The 19,885-nt window shown below is 42.5% G+C and overlaps 1 protein-coding gene across 2 annotated transcripts in view; it reads left to right on the top strand.

Moving 5' to 3' along the window:
• Positions 1-3,018: 3,018 nt before the first annotated feature.
• Positions 3,019-19,885, top strand: part of ENTPD6 (ectonucleoside triphosphate diphosphohydrolase 6) — a 32,696-nt gene continuing 15,829 nt past the window's right edge. Inside the window, exons 1-5 of one of the 2 annotated variants that reach the window (XM_060754536.2) lie at positions 3,019-3,196; positions 12,366-12,635; positions 14,586-14,662; positions 15,345-15,488; positions 17,962-18,037. In XM_060754536.2, coding sequence (XP_060610519.2) covers positions 12,419-12,635; positions 14,586-14,662; positions 15,345-15,488; positions 17,962-18,037 — 514 coding nt within the window. In that variant the 5' untranslated portion in view covers positions 3,019-3,196; positions 12,366-12,418. Of the gene's footprint in view, positions 3,197-5,766; positions 5,793-12,365; positions 12,636-14,585; positions 14,663-15,344; positions 15,489-17,961; positions 18,038-19,885 lie in introns of those variants that run through there. The other variant, XM_067463195.1, reaches the window with a different exon arrangement.

A 19,885-nucleotide genomic window follows, 5' to 3' on the forward strand; every position in this document is an offset into this window, starting at 1 on the left:
ATGGACATCTTTATTACCTATTGATCCACTCACATTTGCATATTTTCTTTTTTTCTTTTTGTTAATAATTTTTAATAGTTATGTATTTACAGTATTTTAAAAGATGTTGGCGGACAGGAAAAGAGATTTAAATATGGGCTTAAAGCCAACCTTAAAAACTTGTTGCATAAGCATCAAGAATTGGAGAGCCTTGGCTCTTGAGTGCTCTAACTGGAGGTCAGATGTGACCAGCAGTGCTGCAGAATTCAAAGCCACGAGGGATCACCTAAATAATGCTGAATACCCTGATCATAGGAATTGGCTGTTTTTTAAAATGGCGTGTTCATATATACACATACATACATACATACATACACTGTTTTTAGAGGGCTAAATAGTCTTTTAAACTTTTATTTATTTGTGTTTACACAATTGTGCTATTTTTTATTATTTGATATCTGATTGTTGTCTGTGTTACATCATTTATTTGATTCATCATGTATTTGTTTATTTTGCTGTAAGCCGCCCTGAGTCCCTTCGGAGAGAGGAGAGGGATATAAATAAAATTATTATTATTATTATTATTATTATTATTATTATTATTATTGGAGGAAAGGATATTAGAGACAAAGTTGAAGTACTTTGGCCACATCATGAGAAGACAGGAAAGCTTAGAGAAGACAATGATGCTGGGGAAAATGGAAGGAAAAAGGAAGAGGGGCTGACCATGGGCAAGATGGATGGATGGTATCCTTGAAGTGACTGGACTGACCTTGAAGGAGCTGGGGGTGGTGACGGCCGACAGGGAGCTCTGGCATGGGCTGGTCCATGAGGTCACGAAGAGTCGGAAGCAACTGAATGAATAAACAGCAATTATTATTATTAGAATAAAAATGCAAATAGTCGCAAAAAATGTCAAACACATACAATAAAGGAAAGAAATTAGTTTTCTATATTTGTTTTCATTTCATGTGGAATGAAATGATATGTTTAGGTAGGTAGTCCCCTGACATTAAGTCCAGTCATGTCTGACACTGGGGTGTGGTGCTCATCTCCATTTCTAAGCCGAAGAGCCAGCGTTGTCTGTAGATACCTCCAAGGTCATGTGGCCGGCATGACTGCATGGAGTGCCGTTACCTTCCCGCAGTACCTATTGATCTACTCACATTTGCATGTTTTCGAACTGCTAGGTTGGCAGAAGCTAGGGCTGACAGCGGAAGCGCACGCCGCTCCCCAGAATGGTACCTGCGACCTTTCGATCAACAAGCTCAGCAGCTCAGTGCTTTAACCCCCTGCACCACCGGGGTGTGACATTTGAGTCTTGAAGGCCCAGGCCGCATTGTATGCTGCTTTGAGTCCCACCCGGTGTAGAAATGAATAAACAACAATAATATTATTTTTATTTCGTATCAAAAGCATTGCATAAATTAGTATAAAAACTGATAAAAATAGAAGGAGCGCAGGTGGCTAATATCCTTTGACCAAAAACAGGCAACAGTAATGGCATTGTCTGTAGCCTCCAACAACTCTTCCTCTGTACATGAGGCAGGGCACAGTGGGTAAGCATACAGATGTGGAGTTGTCTGTTCTACTCCACAGTCACACAAGGTGTGGGATTCTTCTAGGTAATGCCATTTTGCCAGGTTGTCTTTTGATCTGCCCACTCCACTTCTGAGTCTGTTCAGGGACTTCCAAGTTGCACATTCCTGGTTTGCCCCTGGAGGAAGACCCTTGTGGAGGGCCATCCAATTGTGATTTCCTGGTTTAGCTGCCCAGAGGGATACCCTTGCTGTTGCTGGGGGGACGCCAAGAGGAGTGGTAGTTCTCATAAAGCTTTTCCTTGATTTGAGTCTACTGGGAGGAGGCTGGTAGCCATGTAGTGGATGCCTTTCACAGTGTTCAACCTTATTTCTCTCACATTTAGCAGCAATTATGTTGTATTAACTTTGGGTTTGGCCTCATGTTAGCCGCCCCGAATCCCCTTTGGTGAGATAGTGACGGGTTATAAATAAAGTTTATTTATATTTATTATAACTTCCTGTTGCACATCAGGGGGGCAACGCCAGGTAGCTTGTAGTGTTTATCAACAGGTGTAGGTTTCATCCTGTGAATATTCTGCATGTTTCATTCAATGCAATATTATATTCGTTTATCAACAGGTGTAGGTTTAAGACATCCTGTGAATATTCTTCATGTTTCATTCAATGCTATATTATATTTATTATTATTATTAATGCACTCCTTTATTATTATGGCACCAATATAAATATATGGGAGGCTCACAAAGCACTCAAAGGTGCAAACACGCAAAGTACAGAAAATGCAAAGACAGTAACGCAAAAGCAATAACAACCAACATGTTTCATTCAATCTATATTATATTTATTATTATTATTATTATTATTATTATTATTATTATTAATGCACTCCTTTATTATTATGGCACCAATATAAATATATGGGAGGCTCACAAAGCACTCAAAGGTGCAAACATGCAAAGTACAGAAAGTGCAAAGACAGTAACACAAAAGCAATAACAACCAACATAAACATCACCAAAAAAAAAACCTAGTTAAGATCAGTAAAATGCAACATCTGCAGGAATAAAACAACTGCAATCCCAACACAACCCCCTCCCCTACTTTTTCAAATTTATTGTAGGCTTTTCCTTGAACTTAAAATTGCAACAGTCTCACTCCTAACTGCAAAAATGAAATTGCAACATTAGTTCTCCCTCCTTCACATGAATTGCTATATTGAATTGTATCCACTAGATGTCAGAATGCTACAAGTAATAACAGGCTGAATCCTCACATGGGCAAACTTGGGCCCTCCAGGTGTTTTGGACTTCAACTCCCACCATTCCTAACAGGCTGTTAGGAATGGTGGGAGTTGGAGTCCAAAACACCTGGAGGGCCCAAGTTTGCCACTCTATGTTTACCCGTGACGTTTGAGTCTTGGAAGCCAGGGCAGGCACGCGCCCCCAGATATGGCGCGTGCCCGGCGCGCGCATGCGCAGCTCCTTCCCAGGCTTTCTCCTCTTCCTTTTCCTCCTCCTCCTTCCAGGCTGAAGGGCAGAGATGGAGGAGCACTTTCCTCCAGAAACCGGAGCCGGGAGCTGACAGGAAGGAAGGCAGGCAATGGAGGCCCCGGCTCTCCGTATGAGGAGCCGGCTGGGAAGTCTCTGGGCCTCCCCCTTGCAATACCCCCAAGGGAGGTGAGTGCCGGTGCATCTACACTGTAAGGTTAATTCGGGTTGGCACCACTTTGGTCCCAACCCCTAACCTTTTTGCTACGCCTTCTCTCGCCCAAGAGAGATGGTGCCTGCCTCTCTCTCAAGACTACAAAACCCAGGAGCTCAGTCATTGAGCTCTTTCAGTGCAAGTGGTATTGAACTGTGTTAATTCTGCAGTGTAGATGCACTTGGGGGGGGGGGGAGAAAGCTCTTCCACTTATGGAACTCCCTGCCACAAGGTCTGGCCATGAAAGAGTGATGGTGCCTGCTTCACCAGACTACAAATCCCAGGAGTTTAGTCATTCAGTTCTTTCAGTGAAAGTGGTATTGAACTGTGTTAATTCTGCAGTGTAGATGCACTTGAAGAAAAGAAAGAAAAGAAAGCTCTTCCACTCTGGAACTCCCTGCCACAAGGTCTGGCCATGAAAGAGTGATGGTTCCTGCTTCACCAGACTACAAATCCCAGGAGCTCAGTCATTGAGCTGTTTCAGTGAAAGTGGCATTGAAGTGAGTTAATTCTGTAGTGTAGATCAGGCATGGGCAAACTTTGGCCCTCCAGGTGCTTTGGATTTCAACTTCCACAATTCCTAACCTCCACCACACTCTGGGGCAGAGAGTTCCACTGCTGAATGGCTCTCACCAGGCATGTAGCCAGGGGGAGGGGCTTGTGGGGCTTCAGCCCTCCCCCCTTCCCCGAGATTCTTATGGTGGTCCATGAGAAAGCCTTACTGGTACATTATTTAAACTGTCATGTTTATTCATATTATGATCTGATCACCATGCTCAATACATCCCATATGCATGGGGGTATTGGGGTAACAATACAAAAGGTTTCCTAGGGTGGACCCTCTTTCACTCAGACTCAGCCCCCCCTCCCTCCAAATCAAACTCAGCTCCCCCTGAATCAAAATCCTGGCTACGGGCTTGGCTCTCACAGTCAGGAAGTTCTTCCTAATCTTCAGATGGGATCTCCTTTCTTGTAGTTAGAAGCTATTGTTCTGCATCCTAGTCTCCAGGGCAGCAGAAAACAAGCGTGCTCCCTCCTCCTTATGACTTTTGCTCACATATTTATACATGGCTATCATGTCTCCTCTCAGCCTTCTCTTCTTCAGGCTAAACATGACCAGCTCTTTAAGCTGCTCCTCACAGGGCTTGTTCCCAGACCTTTGATCATTTTAGCCGCCCTCCTCTGGACACATTCCAGCTTGTCAACATCTCTGTGGTGCCCAATTCTGTGGTGCCCAGAATTGGACACAATATCCCAGGTGTGGTCTAACCAAGGTGGAATAGAGGGGTAGCATGACTTCCCTGGATCTAGACACTATGCTCCTATCGATGCAGTCCAAAATCCCATTGGCTTTTTTTGCTGCCGCATCACATTGTTAGCTCATGTTTAATTTGTTGTCCGCGAGGACCCCAAGATCTTTTTCACACGTACTGCTCTTGAGCCACACGCCCCCCATTCTGTATCTTTGCATTTCGTTTTTTTCTGCCTAAGTGGAGTATCTTGCATTTGTCACTGTTGAACTAGTTTTGGCCCATCTCTCTAATCTGTCAAGATCGTTTTGAATTCTGCTCCTGTCTTCTGGAGTATTGGCTCTGGAGTATTGATTACAATGTTCTCTCTAGAAATCCCTAGTTTTTCAATGCTGGTAATGGGCCAACTTGGGGCCTCTTGATGTTTTGGACTTCAACTCACACAATTCCTAACAGGCTGTTAGGAATTGTGGAAGTTGAAGTCCGAAATACCTGGAGGGCTCAAGTGTACCCATGCCTGTTGTCTCTAACCCTATAACTCTGTGATCCCAGTATTCTTTGCCATCAGCTTCCTGTATGAGCATTTCTCACCCTTGGCCTAGGACAGGTTGTACTAGGTTTTAAAAAAAGACACAGAAGAAATCCTATCTATTTCAACAATTTTACAAAGTCAGGAGGACATAGGTCTTGCACCTATAGATAGAAAGGGTTGGTGCTTGGAGACAGAGCAGCAAGATGGATTGTTTATTGAATTCTACCTAAGGCTATGAATCGGGACCATCGGTACTCACCATTTAACACCATTTCAAACCAGTATTGAAGTTTTCATAGGAACCCGTAGGAGGCCCAGATCGGGATTACACAAACCACAGAGCACTGATGCGCATGAAGGGCTTCCTTCTGTTGCCTGGCCACTGCAGTTTGAAACTAGCTTCGACCTGCATTAAATAGTTAGTGTAGATGGGGCCTAGGATGCCCAAATATAGAGGATGTATTTCATTCTGTCTCTTGCTGTTTCTGACAGTGAAACTGCATTGTAGAATTGATGTAATAAACATCAACTGAGGGAAAGACATTTCAAAAAGTACAGTTTATCTTGCATCAAAAAGAGGGAAATGATAACAAGCCTCCCGAATGTTCTCTCCTGCACAACTATGGAACGTGCACCTGTACATCTATGTATCTTACCTTTTGCTTTGATGTACAGATGTACAAACTGTCTTGCGTGTGTGTGGGTGAAGACAGCTTTCAAAATAGCGAACCTCTAAGTCTATGTGGAAAAAGAAAGAATAGGAAATAATTTGAAATCACATATTTGTTGGTAAGTTGCATGTAGCTGGGAAAGCAGAAGTATTGTCAGTGTAATTATCCCATACAGTTATCTCTTTGTACACTGGGTTGCTGTGAGTTTGTACACTCTTTTTCATGAGAAAGCCCATGTAAAGTTAAATTTCTGTACAATTTGATGGGGAGGTGGGTTGTGTCGTGTCAGGAGCGACTTGAGAAACTGCAAGTCGCTTCTGGTGTGAGAGAGTTAGCCGTCTGCAAGGACATTGCCCAGGGGACGGCCAGATGTTTTGATGTTTTATCATCCTTGTAGGAGGCTTCTCTCATGTCCCCGCATGAGGAGCTGGAGCTGATAGAGGGAGCTCATCCGCACTCTCCCCGGAATCGAACCTGCGACCTGTTGGTCTTCAGTCCTGCCAGCACAGGGGTTTAACCCACTGCGCCACTGGGGGCTCCAATTTGATGTTGATGTTGTGTCAATAACTTCTATAACAGGCATGGGCAAACTCTGGCTCTCCAAGTGTTTTGAACTTCAACTCCCACAATTCCTAACAGCCTCCGGCCCTTTCCTTTTTCCCCCTCAGCCACTTAAGCTTTATAGTTCATCTACATTCAAAGAGCATTCTGAACTCCACCAATGATAGAATTGGGCCAGATTTATTTATTTATTTATTTAAAACATTTATATTCCACCCTTCTCACCCCGAAGGGGACTTAGGGCGGAGCACAGCGTATATACGGCAAACATTCAATGTCAGGACACAAATTCACATACAATACATAAACATTAAAAAACATTTATCAAAATATTAAAATACACCATTTAAAACCGTCCTAGTCATCTGCGTAAAATCTAATTGGCCTGGTTGTCTTTCCTATTGCCGCCTCATTGCCCTGTCCCGAAAGCTTGGTCCCACAGCCAAGTTTTTACCATCCTTCTAAAGGACAAGAGGGAGGGGGCTGACCTGATCTCACCAGGAAGGGAGTTCCATAGCCAGGGAGCAATCACTGAGAAGGCCCTGTCAACTCGTCCCCACCAATCCTGCCTGTGACAATGCCGGGACAGAAAGCAAGGCCTCCCCGGAGGATCTTAATCTCCATGATGGTTCATAGGGGGAGATGTGTTCAGACAGGAAATTTGGACCGGGGTCGTTTAGGGCTTTATAGGCCAAAGCCAGCACTATGAATTGTGCCTGGTAGCAAATTGGCAGTCAGTGGAGCTGGTGTAACATGGGAGTTGTATGCTCCCTGTATGCCGCCCCAATTATTAACCTGGCTGCCTCTCATTGGACTATTTGAATCTTCCGAACAGTCTTCAACGGCAACCCCACATAGAGTGTGTTGCAGTAGTCTATCCTAGATGTAACGAGAGTGTGGACCACCGTGGCCAAGTCTGACTTCCCAAGGTACAGAACCCCATGCTTTGAAGCGGGCCTCCCTCCAGCCTTGCATGCTCTCCCTTGCCCGCACATGCGTACACCTGCTCTCCCTTCCCCACTTGGAGTCTTAGAAACAGCCCTCCCCTTGGCTGAGAGGCTGACCAATCACAGTGTAGAAGGGCTTTTGGTGGGAGGATTCACAGCCTGTTTCCAAATAGAAAGAGAAGGACAGGAGGAGAGATCTTCAGCCTTCTCTGCCAAATATGTTTTCTGATGGTCTTTGGCGACCCCCCTTGATCCCCCCCCCCACTCCAGAGTCCCGACCTCCAGGTTGAGAAACGCTGGCTTAAAGCCATCACCATTGCCTGAGATGAGGCCACTATATGCCTCTTGCAATAGTATTCTAAGCTCAAAAGCCCATTGACTTTTTAAAAAAATCCAGCTTAAAAAAACCAAAGTCAAGTAACTGATTTTTATCTATTGCAAAAAAAACTATTTCTGCAAAAAAAAAATGCTATGAATGTTTTGTTTAAAAAAAAAAGCATTGCGTGTACTCAATAAGAACATCAGAGAACAGAACTTAAAAACACAGAGTGGAGGAGAAGGTCATTTTAAATTGAGAGCACATTCTACTCAGTATACTTTTTCCATTTATAAGAAAGATGTGGGAAATGCTAATATTGACGTGGTGTTCGTATTAAAGGAATTTGGATCTATATCTCCCTGGACTGGTTCCATCTGACTCTTGTGTTGACATTTTTGAAGTTCTCAAAGCCACTCAGTCTTGTAGTCACCTTAACTGACTGTTCACCATGTTGCATTTTAATATTTTTTTTTCCTGTTTGCACTGATGTGGATGCCAACCTGAGCAAATGGTTTACGCACCTTGTTTTGTTTGGCTTCCTATAGGGCTGAGCTCAGGTTAAGCTAAAAACCCAGATAAATATCGAATTATGCATATAATTTTATTTTATTGCAGTGCTGTGTATGATTTTTAATTATTTGTGGGCCAGAAAACATCCATAAACTTCTGACATTTCATGACTAGGAGACTAGGACGTGGAACAATGGCTTCAAACTACAAGAGAGGAGATTCCATCTGAACATTAGGAAGAACTTCCTGACTGTGAGAGCCGTTCAGCAGTGGAACTCTCTGCCCCGGAGTGTGGTGGAGGCTCCTTCTTTGGAAGCTTTTAAGCAGAGGCTGGATGGCCATCTGTCAGGGGTGATTTGAATGCAATATTCCTGCTTCTTGGCAGGGGGTTGGACTGGATGGCCCATGAGGTCTCTTCCAACTCTTTGATTCTATGATTCTATGATTCTATGAAGAGGCCTTTATTCTCAGAGATGGAGATCTGGACCAAAGTTGGCACAGTATGGACCTGTGTCTTCTGTGCCCACTGCGTAGGAACAATAAGATTTTGACACGACAGAGAATAACTAACAGAGTCCATTGTTCTTAAAATCCTGGAGAACACGGCCCTGATAATATGCTCAATATGTTCCCATAAAACAGATCAGGAAATCTATTTTCCAAGAGTTGCTGATTAATTGTTGAAAGGCCCTTCCCCAAGGAAAGGGAATAAATAGATTTTGGGGCCAGTGGAGCTTTGCATTGGCATAATCCTCTGACGGTGCCACAAGAATTAAAGCAACAAGAAGAACTCCAGAGTGGTCTTGTATTTGGTCAACAAAAAAGACTTTGAGAAGATTCATCGGCTGGATACCATTGCAACGTCTCTTAATAAACTAGCTTTAATAGCTTAACAGCATGTGTTAAGTATTTGGGCAGGTACTTTATCATTCTTTTTTTTTTTACCCTTACCCACTCATTATGATGTCAGAAATCTAGGCACCACAATTCTGGGCACCAGAATTCAAGAGAGATATTGACAAGCTGGAATGTGTCCAGAGGAGGGCAACTAAAATGATCAAGGGTCTGGAGAACAAGCCCTATGAGGAGCAGCTTAAGGAGCTGGGCATGTTTAGCCTGAAGAAGAGAAGGCTGAAGGGAGATATGATAGCCATGTATAAATATGTGAGAGGAAGCCACAGGGACATGAGAGAAGCCTCCTCGCAGGATTGCAAGACATCCGGGCATCCCCTGGGCAACGTCTTCGTAGACGGCTGATTCTCTTGATCCAGAAGCAACCAGAGACGACTTGCAGCATGCAAACAAGCAAGCAAAACAACCAACTGACCTTTTCAGGTTTTTTATCTGTTTGTTTGTTTTGTTCTTTTAAAAATGTAATACAATGTTCTGGTTGCGGATGACACGATAAATAAATAAGCCACAGGGAGGAGGGAGCAAGCTTGTTTTCTGCTTCCTTGGAGACTAGGACGCGGAACAACGGCTTCAAACTACAAGAGAGGAGATTCCATCTGAACATGAGGAAGAACTTCCTGACTGTGAGAGCCGTTCAGCAGTGGAACTCTCTGCCCCAGAGTGTGGTGAAGGCTCCTTCTTTGGAAGCTTTTAAACAGAGACTGGATGGCCATCTGTCAGGGGTGATTTGAATGCAATATTCCTGCTTCTTGGCAAAGGGGTTGGACTAGGTGGCCCATGAGGTCTCTTCCAACTCTTTGATTCTATGATTCTATAATCTCTGTGTTAAGAATTTTGAATCAATGACTTTTGAATCAAGTTTTAGATGCTTCCATTTTCAATGTATTGTTGAAGGCTTTCATGTCTGGAATCACTGGATTTTTGTGAGTTTACTGGACTGCATGGCAATGTTCCAGAAGCATTCTCTCCTGACGTTTCACCTGCATTTGTGGCAGGCATCCTCAGAGGTTGTAAGGTCTGTTGGAAACCAGGAAAGTGAAGTTTATATATCTGTGGAATTACTACAGATCCCAGTATTCTATAAGGTTGTGAGGTCTGTTGGAAACTAGGAAAATGGGATTTATGTATTTGTGGAAAGTCCAGAGTGCGAGAAAGAACTCTTGTCTGTTTGAGGTAGGTGTTAATGTTGCAATTGGCTACCTTGATTAGCATTTAATGGCCTGGCAGTTTCAAGGTCTGGCTGCTTCCTGCCTGGGGGAATCCTTTGTTGAGAAATGATTAGCTAGCCCTGATTGTTTCTTGTCTGGAACTCCCCTGTTTTGAGTGTTCTTTATTTACTGTTTAGAGTTTTTAAATACTGGGAGCCAGATTTTGTTCATGTTCATGGTTTCCTCCTTTCTGTTGAAATTGTCCACATGCTTGTGGATTTCAATGGCTTCTCTGTGTAGTCTGTCATGGTCGTTGTTTGAGTGGTTTAGCATTGCTAGGTTCTCAAATAATATGCGGGTTGGTTCATCAGGTGCTCTGCTATGGCTAACTTCTCTAATTGAAGTAGTCTGCAGTGCCTTTCATGTTCCTTGATTCATGTTTGGGCTTTGCTGCGTTTGGTGGTCCTTATGTAGACTTATCGACAGCTGCATGGAATATGGTAGACTCCTGCAGAGGTGAGAGGATTGCTCTTGTCCTTTGAAGAATGCAGCATTTCTTGGATTTTCTTAGTGGGTATGTAGATTGTTTGTAGGTTGTGTTTCCTCATCAGCTTCCCTATGCAGTCAGTGGTTGATGTATGACAAGAACACTTTTCCTCTGGGTGGATCTTTGTCTTTACTCTCGTGGCTTGTTCTTGGTCTTGCAGCTCTTCTAATGTCTGTGGTGGAGTATCCATTAGCCTATAGAGCTCAGTTTATATGGTTCAATTCACCTTGGAGGTGAACTTCACGGTCTGCCAGAGCTTTAATTGTGCTTCTTTTTTGACTTTGACATTCCACAGATATCTAAACCCCATTTCCCTAGTTTCCAACAACCTCACAACCTCTGAGAATGCCTGCCATAGATGCAGGTGAAACGTCAGGGGAGAATGCTTCTGGAACATGGCCAGACAGCCCATAAAACTCACAACAATCCAGCTTGCATTTTCATTATTCCTACTCTTGTTTTGCCTCGAGATCGTAGACCAGTTAAACCCAGGTAACTCTTTCCAGTGTTTTTGCTTAAGTGGCATTTCCCTTCTGAAAATCACCCATTTGATTGCTAAACATGAATTTAATCTTTCAACTATATATTTAGTTTTATGTAATTACGAGGGTTGAATGAAAAGTAATGCCTCCACCTTCGTTGCTTGGGTTTGGATGGGAATATTTTAATAAATCAAACACAGAAATAATCCTTATAATATGCTCTTTAACTACCACTATTCACTTTTCCACATAATCACCAGACAATTGGATACATTTCTGCCAACGATGAACAAGTTTTCTGAAGTTATCACGGAAGAAGTCGACACTCTGTTTTCACAACCCATCGTGCATAGATCTTCCGATAGCCAAGCAAAGCAATAATGTGATCCACACGTTCTTGTGAAATGCCAATTATGCTTGAAATTTCTCTCTAAGTGATACGATGATCGTCCTGAATCAATCTGTCAACCTTTTGCTTGTGAAATTCAGTGGTTGCTGTCACAGGACGTCCAACTCTTTGTTTGTCACGCAAGTCAGATGTTCCCACCTCAACATTTTTAAACTTACTCGCCCAACGATGCACAGTACTCACATCAACACAATCACCATAAGCAGCTTGCATTCTCTGATGAATCTCCTTTGGGGTGACACCTTCTGCTGTCAAGAATTCAATGACTGTACCTTGCTAAAGTCCTGACCGACCGTCTGCGCAGGGTTCCATACTTTGCACTTTAACAACACAACTGTTCAATGCTAAGGCTTCCCGCCAAAATGGAACTGTAGAGTAGAGTCTACTGAACAAGCCAGTACCTGTCACATACCAGTACTGCCATCTGTTGAGGAGTTACGAAAGTGGAGGCATTACTTTTCATTCAGCCCTCGTATATTGCTTGAGCTATATAGAATTTATGCCATTTGTTGGTTTAAGTTCATCAAAACTTCAAAATATGAAGGCCTTCTTTGTTACAGCAGTTATCTTTGTGCCATTTCCTTTATAGATAATGCTGTTTTGATAAATAGGTATTTAAGGGCAACGATGTGAGGAAGACTAAGAGGTTGTTAGTGATTCACAATACGTGGTGACTGATCGGCTTTTCATTGCGTCTGTACTACTAACTATTTGGAAGTGAACAGAAACTATCAGCAACTTCCTAATAATTTTAGGGAAATATCAAGATAAGTTCCCACATCTTATTTCAACAGCCTAGTGTTATTCTTTTTGCATGTTTCCTCATGTATCTGCTATCTTTTTGTTTTCAATACAGAGGTGCCATGAGGAACTCCGGTTTAAAGTAAAGGAGAAGGATTCACAGAAGAAATGAAGATACCAAAACTGTTCTGGGTTTTTGCAGTTTTCATGTGTGCTGCTCTGTGTGCTGTGTATATAAAATGGAATTTGAATGTTAAAGCAAGAGATCTTCCTGATGACTTGAACAATCAACTTGACGGTGAGACGATTTTCTATGGCATCATGTTCGATGCTGGAAGCACTGGGACACGTGTACATGTATTCAAGTTCTCGCAGAAACCAAAAGGTAGGATGACCTTTTAAAAATGAACATCCTTTGCTAACATTTACTAATTTTTCTACAGTAATGCCAATAGCTATCTCTTGTAACTGTTCATATTACGAAAACATTGAGAAAGATAGTGTTCTTCCATGTTCAGTATGAAATTCAGTAGAAGGGACAGGATATCCCCAAACATTGGAGAATTTGATCTAGAAATTTTTATTTATTGTGTCAGAAATGAATTGAGAATACAATTATAATATATAAAAAACCACAAACAAAATTAAAAGCTTGGCATGATGCTAAATGTCATTTTACCAGAAGCTGGCCCCTTGGACTGCCTCTGGTGTCACCGTGAGAAGGTCCTCCATTGTGTATGTGGCAGGGCTCAGGCTGCATTATAATAGGTGGTCTGTGGTTTGCTCTTCTCCACACTTGCATGTCGTGGACTCCACTTTATAGCCCCATTTCTTAAGATTGGCTTTGCATCTCAGGGTGCCAGAGCGCAGTCTGTGCAGCACCTTCCAAGTTGCCCAGTTTTCTGTGTGCCCAGGGGGGAGTTTCTCATCTGGTATCAGCCACTGATTGAACTTCCGGGTTTTCACCTGCCACTTATGGACTCTCGTTTGCTGAGGTCTTCCTGCAAATATCTCTGTAGATCTTAAGAAGCTGTTTCTTGATTTAAGTCATTGGCATCCTGGCTGATATCTGAACAGAGAATGAGCCAGAGATGTCAATGCCTTCATCCTTTGATCATTGGCCACTACTTCTCGAAGAATGTCAGGTGGTGCAATACCGGCTAAATAGTATAATCTCTCCAACAGTATTGGCTGTAGACATCCTGTGATAATGAGACATATCTTATTAAGTGCCACATCCACATCGACTTGAAGTTTGTGTACAGTAATGGTAATTGAGGTTCTGGGTTTTGCTACCTCTTGATATTTTGCAACTGCTTGAACTCAGTACATTATGATAGCATTGAAACAGATAATATTCTTCAGTGTTCAGTGTGAAATGAAATGGAAGGAACACACTATCACCAAACAATGGAGAATTTGATATAGAAATAAAACAAGAGAACAATTCACAGAGTTTTGTCAAGCTGACTGTTTTCTGCAAACCCATTTTTGGGGTACTAAATAGATGACTGCATATCTGTATCTCACTGAACAGCCATTAAAGGTAAAGGTTTCCCCTTGGCACTAAGTCTAGTTATGTCCGACTCTGTGGGGTGGTGCTCATCTCAATTTCTAAATCAAAGAGCTGGCATTATCCGTAGACAATTCCAAGGTCATGTGGCCAGCATAAGTGCATGGAGCACCATTACCTTCCCACAAAAGTGGTACCTATTGAGCTACTCACATAGCATGTTTTCAAACTGCTAGGTTGGCAGAAGCTGGGCCTAACAGCAGGAGCTCACCCTACTCTCTAGATTTGAAGTTCAGCAGCTCAGCAGTTTAACCCACTGCGCCCTCAGAGGGCCTATAACAGCTGCTTTAACTAATTGGAAGCTGAAGATGGAGAGCCTTGATTCCTTCAACAGATGGTGCCACAAACTATGGACTGCTAATATCAGAAATTAAAATAAAGCTAAGGAAGTACACTAAATTAGTCTTAATATGTGTAAAAAAAGAAGCTTTTAAACTGTTGGGTTTAATAGCATTCTACTGATTCAGCTTTAGATGATTAGAAGTGTCAATTCAACAAGACTTCAATTTAAGCAGTACATTGACTTTAAAAAAATCAAGTTTAAAAAATGTAACAAGTTAAGTAGTTGAATTTTATCTAAAGTTTTGGGTGCATCCATTAAGAACATTAGGGAGAGGAACATAGAGTGCAGGAAAGAGTCATTTTAAATTGAATGAACTTTCTACTCCAGGTATGGGCCAACACATTTTGGTGTCTGAATTTGGAAACCATTTGATTGTATGTTGATTACTTTTATTAATATTTTTGTTTCCTTTTTAACAGAAATTCCTCGACTAATCCATACCACATTCAAAGCAATAAAGCCAGGACTTTCTGCTTATGCTGACGATGTTGATAAGGTAATTTGAGATGTACAGGAGGACATGCATAGGCAATTCTCACGTTCTGTGCTCTATCAGTTAAGCACTTTAAGCCATACTCCTGTGTACACTTAACCTCTCGGGCACTGTGATAATTGTTTCTGAATAAATAGTGTACAAATATTCTGTCAGATTACAGACAGCTTTAGAGTAGACAATAGAATTAGTGTACATTATGCTATGTTGAATGGTAGTTATTTCTGTAAGCTGCTAAAGTCTTACAATTTGTAAGGTTTCTAGATTTATTTATTTATTTGTCGTGTCAGAACCAAAAACTGAGAATACAATTATAATACATAGTTTAACAAAGTTAAAAACTTGGCATTATGCTAAATTTCCTTTGACTAGAAGCTGGGCACTTGGAAAAGGAAGGGACCTGAGGCTGTTAGGAATGGTGGGAGTTGAAGCCCAAAACACCTGGAGGGCCCAAATTTGCCCATGCCTGATCTAAAACATCTGGGAGGCCAGTTGTTCTTCAAACCTGTAGTACCTGAACTTCCTACTTGGAGATGATGCTATATTCTCTCATATGTCCCTTCCTCCTAGATTATTTGAAATGGGGTTCAAGCACAGGTAAATTTGAATATTAGTGTATGCCCATCTTTTCCAAGTAGGTTCTTCTCTTAAACTGCTGAATTACTGTCCTCTTTTGCATCTCCAGAGTGCTGAAGGAATTAACGAGCTACTGGCCGTTGCTAAAGATGATGTCCCTGAGAATTTGTGGAAGTCAACCCCTGTGGTCCTTAAAGCAACCGCTGGGTTAAGACTGTTGCCCGGAGAAAAGGCTCAGGAACTGTTGGACAAGGTACTTCCTTCTTTTTTCCCCTTATTACCTTCCTCATTATATAATTTTGTGATTTTTTTTAAACAATCCTAATTAGAAATGTTGGAAATAAAGAAGGACAGAAACATACAGATAGAAGCTGTGTTAGAAATGTATTCTTATCTTAGAGGACACCATTCATATTCATATGCTATCCAAAATCTTGAAGTTTGGTAGTATAATGTAACAGTAGGAATTTTGTCAGCAACTACAATGAGGCATTGGGGAAGCAACATTCATAGTCATAGCTAGCTACTCTGTGGTTGCGGCTTAATGTTTCTTGTATCTTATCGATTTCAATCCAAATCAGCACTTAGTGTGCATCTACACCAGGCATGGCCAAACTTCGGTCCTCCAGGTGTTTTGGACTTCAATTCCCACAATTCCCAACAGCCTCAGGCCTCTTCCTTTTCTCCCTCAGTGGAGGGAAAAGGAAATGACCTGAGGCTGTTAGGAATTGTGGGAGTTTGCCATACACCAGAGCAGGAACACCAGCTTGATAAAATCAGCAAGCAGTTTATTGAAGAATATATGTAAGCAAAGCAATAAAAAGAACAAAAACAGTAAAGTTCCAATACATAAAATAGTGCATAAGCTTCAAGGAAAAACAAGATCCATCTATATAAATAAAAATGTAATGTTCGTTTGTGGGATTAACATAACTCAAAAACCACTGGACAAATTGACACCAAATTTGGACACAAGACACCGATCAGGCCAACAAGTGACCATCACTCATAAAAACACTGAAAAACACAGCGGAAGGGACTTTAAAAGCCAAAAAACAAAAAATACATTATAACACATGCACATAACTACATATATACATAAACACACATATACACACACATACACAATAATAATAATAATAATAATAATAATAATAATAATAACAATAATTTTTATTTATACCCCACCAGCATCTCCCCAAAGGGGATTTGGGGCAGCTAACATGAGGCCAAGCCCAAAGATACAATACAGCAAAATGAAATACAAAAACACAAACACAACAACAAACACAAACACAACAACAAAAATTACATCGCAATAGAATACATACATTAACAAGATAACACAAACAGTGCAAAATAACATAATAAAAGGTCGAACACAATGGACGGGCCAAATGCACAAGATAAAATGATAGAACCCTGGATGAGATAGGAGTAAAAAGTGAATTTGTGGAGGACAAGCTCAAAGAGGATGAACGTATCTACATATATACACACACAAAACACATATACACAGACTGGGCCACAGCAATGCATGGCAGGGGACAGCTAGTAGGTTCATAAAATCCATGAAACTCAGCACATGAATCCATGAGACAAGACAGGAGGAAAAATCCCAAACACAAATTTGGAGCATGGCAAAAACTTGGTACATGAAACTAAGAGCACTTGAAAGCAAGACCGTGATGAAATTCCAACGTTGGCCTGACTGAAGCAACTTTTCCCCATGAATCAATATAAGGCTTTTCCAGATCCTAAATCTGAAAGGAAAGCATTTCTCTTGACCTTCCCACCAGATGAAGGTTTGTTATCTCTCTTTTCCTTTAATGAACTGATCGTCTTAGCTCTGTCTCTGTTTACAACAGCTTTGCTTTCTACCTAAGCTCTCATTATCTTCTCTCTCATTAACTACTGCACCTGACAAATCATCTTCAGACAGTTTTTCTGAGAAAAGCTGTGAAGGGCCTCTCCCAAGAATGTGGTCTTGTGAATCTTCCTGAGACAGCTCAGGCCTCTCGTCTGAGCTTAACTCATCCCCAATGCCAATAGACTCAGGCCCACCATCAGGAACATCACTCCCATTCCCATCATGAACATCAGACACAATCACAGGATGAACATGCTGACATACAACAGAGTTGTAATCCAAAACACCTGGAGGGCCGAGGTTGGTCCATGCCTGATCTACACTGTAGAATTAATGTAGTTCAACACTACTTTATCTGCCATGGCCCAATGCTATGGGATCCTGGGAGTTGTAGTTTGGTGAGCCACACCAACAGACTTTGGCAGAGAAATCAGAAGACCTTGTAAAATTACAGTTCCTTGTATTTCATAGCATTGAGCCATGACAGTTAAAGTGGTGTCAAACAGCATTAATTCTGCAGTGTAGATGCATCCCTGAAGAATCATGTGAAGCAACATGGTGTCGTGTTAAAGCTTTCTGTCTTCAAGTTTACATATAGAAAAAAATATCAACAATGTAGCTAAGATAGGCTTGGTTATTTTTCCCCCCTTGAAGGTCATAGATACTCTTCTGAAAGATAAATCTATTTCCTGTGTGTGTGCAAGAAACTGTATCTACATTTCAAAATAAGGAAGAGCATTATCGTGTGAGAATATTTGCTAGAGGTCAAGAACCTAGCTTCCAAAGGACATCATATTTTTCTGGAGGATGTTTCTGCTTTACATACATTTCTAAATAAGTCTTATTTTACATTTAGGTGAAGTCTGTCTTTCAAAAATCTCCATTCTTAGTAGGGGATGATTGTGTCTCCATAATGGATGGAACGGATGAAGGTACGGTGACTTTGTTTTCCAGTGAATTCACCTGACTTTGGGGCAGGGACAGTTGTGTGCCTGCAAGTGGTTTCCAGCTTATGGCAACCCTATCGTGGCAAGATTTCTTCAGAGAAGGTTTTGTTTTCACCTTCCTCTGATGCTGAGAGAGTTTCAGCCAAGGTGACGCAGTGGGTTTCCATGGCTGAGCAGGAATTTAAAGCCTGGTCTCCACAGCCATCATCCAGTGCTCTAAATGCTATACCAGCCAGAGGCAAACTTGTATTGTCGAAGGCTTTCATGGCTGGAATCACTAGGTTCTTGTAGGTTTTTTCGGGCTATAGGGCCATGTTCTAGAGGCATTTCTCCTGACGTCACTACCTCTGAGGATGAGAGCATGAGATGGTGGACAGGAGAGTGTATCCATTAGACCCTGTATTGCCTACTCCTGATATAGAATCCTAGAGCTGGAAGAGACCCTCAAGGGCCATCCAGACACAATCAAAGCACTCCCAATAGACGGCCCCCATGGAAAAGCCTCCAGAGAGGAGACTCCACCACACTCCGAGGCAGCCTGTGCCACTTTCCAACAGCTCTTACTTTCAGGAAGTTCTTCCTAACCTTTTCAGTCCTGCCATTTGAACCCATTGTTCCTTTGTGCCCTGGTTCTCGTGTTCCCTCTCTACCTTCTCTTCTCCCAGCTAAACATCCCCCAAGAAGAAAGGAGGAAGGAAAAAAAGAGAAGGAGGGAAGGAAAGAAGAGAGGAAGAGAAGGGTGGAAGCGAATGGAGGGAGGGGAGGGAGGGAGGGAAGAGAGAAGGGAGGCTGAAAGGGTTGAAGAGAATGGAGGGAGTGAGAAAGAGGAGAGGGAGGGAGGGAAGAGAGAAGGAGAAAAGAGGGAAGGAAGGAAGGAAGGAAGGAAGGAAGGAAGGAAGGAGAGGGAAGGAAAAAGGATGAAAGGTGGAAGGGAATAAAGAAGGGAGAAAGAGGGGAGAGTGGAAACAGGGAAGGAGAAAAGAGGGTAGGAAAGAAGACAGGAAAAAAGGAGAGGGAAGGAGGGAGGAAAGAGGGAAGGAAGAATGAAAGGGCAGAAGGGAATGGAGGGAGGGAGAAAGAGGGGAGGGAGGAAAGAGAGTAGTAGGAAAGAGGAAAGAAAGGAAGGGAAAAGGAGAGAGAAGGAGGGAGGAAAGAGAGAAGGATGAATGGGTGGAAGGGAATGAAAGAAGGGAGAAAGAGGGGAAAGAGAAAAGAGGGAAGGCAGGAAGGAAGGAAAAAAGGAGAGGGAAGAAGGGAGGAAAGAGGGAAGGAAGGATGAAAGGGTGGAAGAGAATGGAGGGAGGGAGAAAGAGAGGAGGACAGGAGGAAAGAGAAAAGAAGAAGGAACGAAGGAAGTAAAAAAGGAGAGGGAAGGAAGAATGAAAGAGGGAGGGAGGGAGGACAAAAGGGAGGGAGGAAAGAGGTAAGGAAGAAAGGATGAAAGGGGAGAAGGGAATGGAGGGAGGGAGAAAGAGGGGAGGGAGGGAGGAAGGAAAGAGAAGAAGGAAAGAGGGAAGGAGGGAGGAAAGAGGGAAGGAAGGAAGGATGAAAGGATGGAAGGGAAAGATGGAAAGAGAAAGAGAGGAGGGAGGAAAGGAGGGAGGAAAGAGAGAAGGAAGGATGAAGGGATGGAAGGGAAGGAGGAAGAAAGGAAAGAGAGGAGGAAGGAAGGAAAGAGAGGAGGAAGGAAGGGATGGGATGGTGAGAGAGTGGTCTGATCTCTCTGAGAGAGAAGGGACTGAGAAAAGAGCCCAAGGGGCCGCATCCAGCTCCCAGGGCTGGGTTTGCCCATACCTGTGCTATACCTTGTTGACTTTCCCTCCCTGGGAGTTT

The sequence above is a fragment of the Anolis sagrei genome, chromosome 1 (genome assembly GCF_037176765.1).
Source record: "Anolis sagrei isolate rAnoSag1 chromosome 1, rAnoSag1.mat, whole genome shotgun sequence".
NCBI classification, from domain to species: domain Eukaryota; kingdom Metazoa; phylum Chordata; class Lepidosauria; order Squamata; family Dactyloidae; genus Anolis; species Anolis sagrei.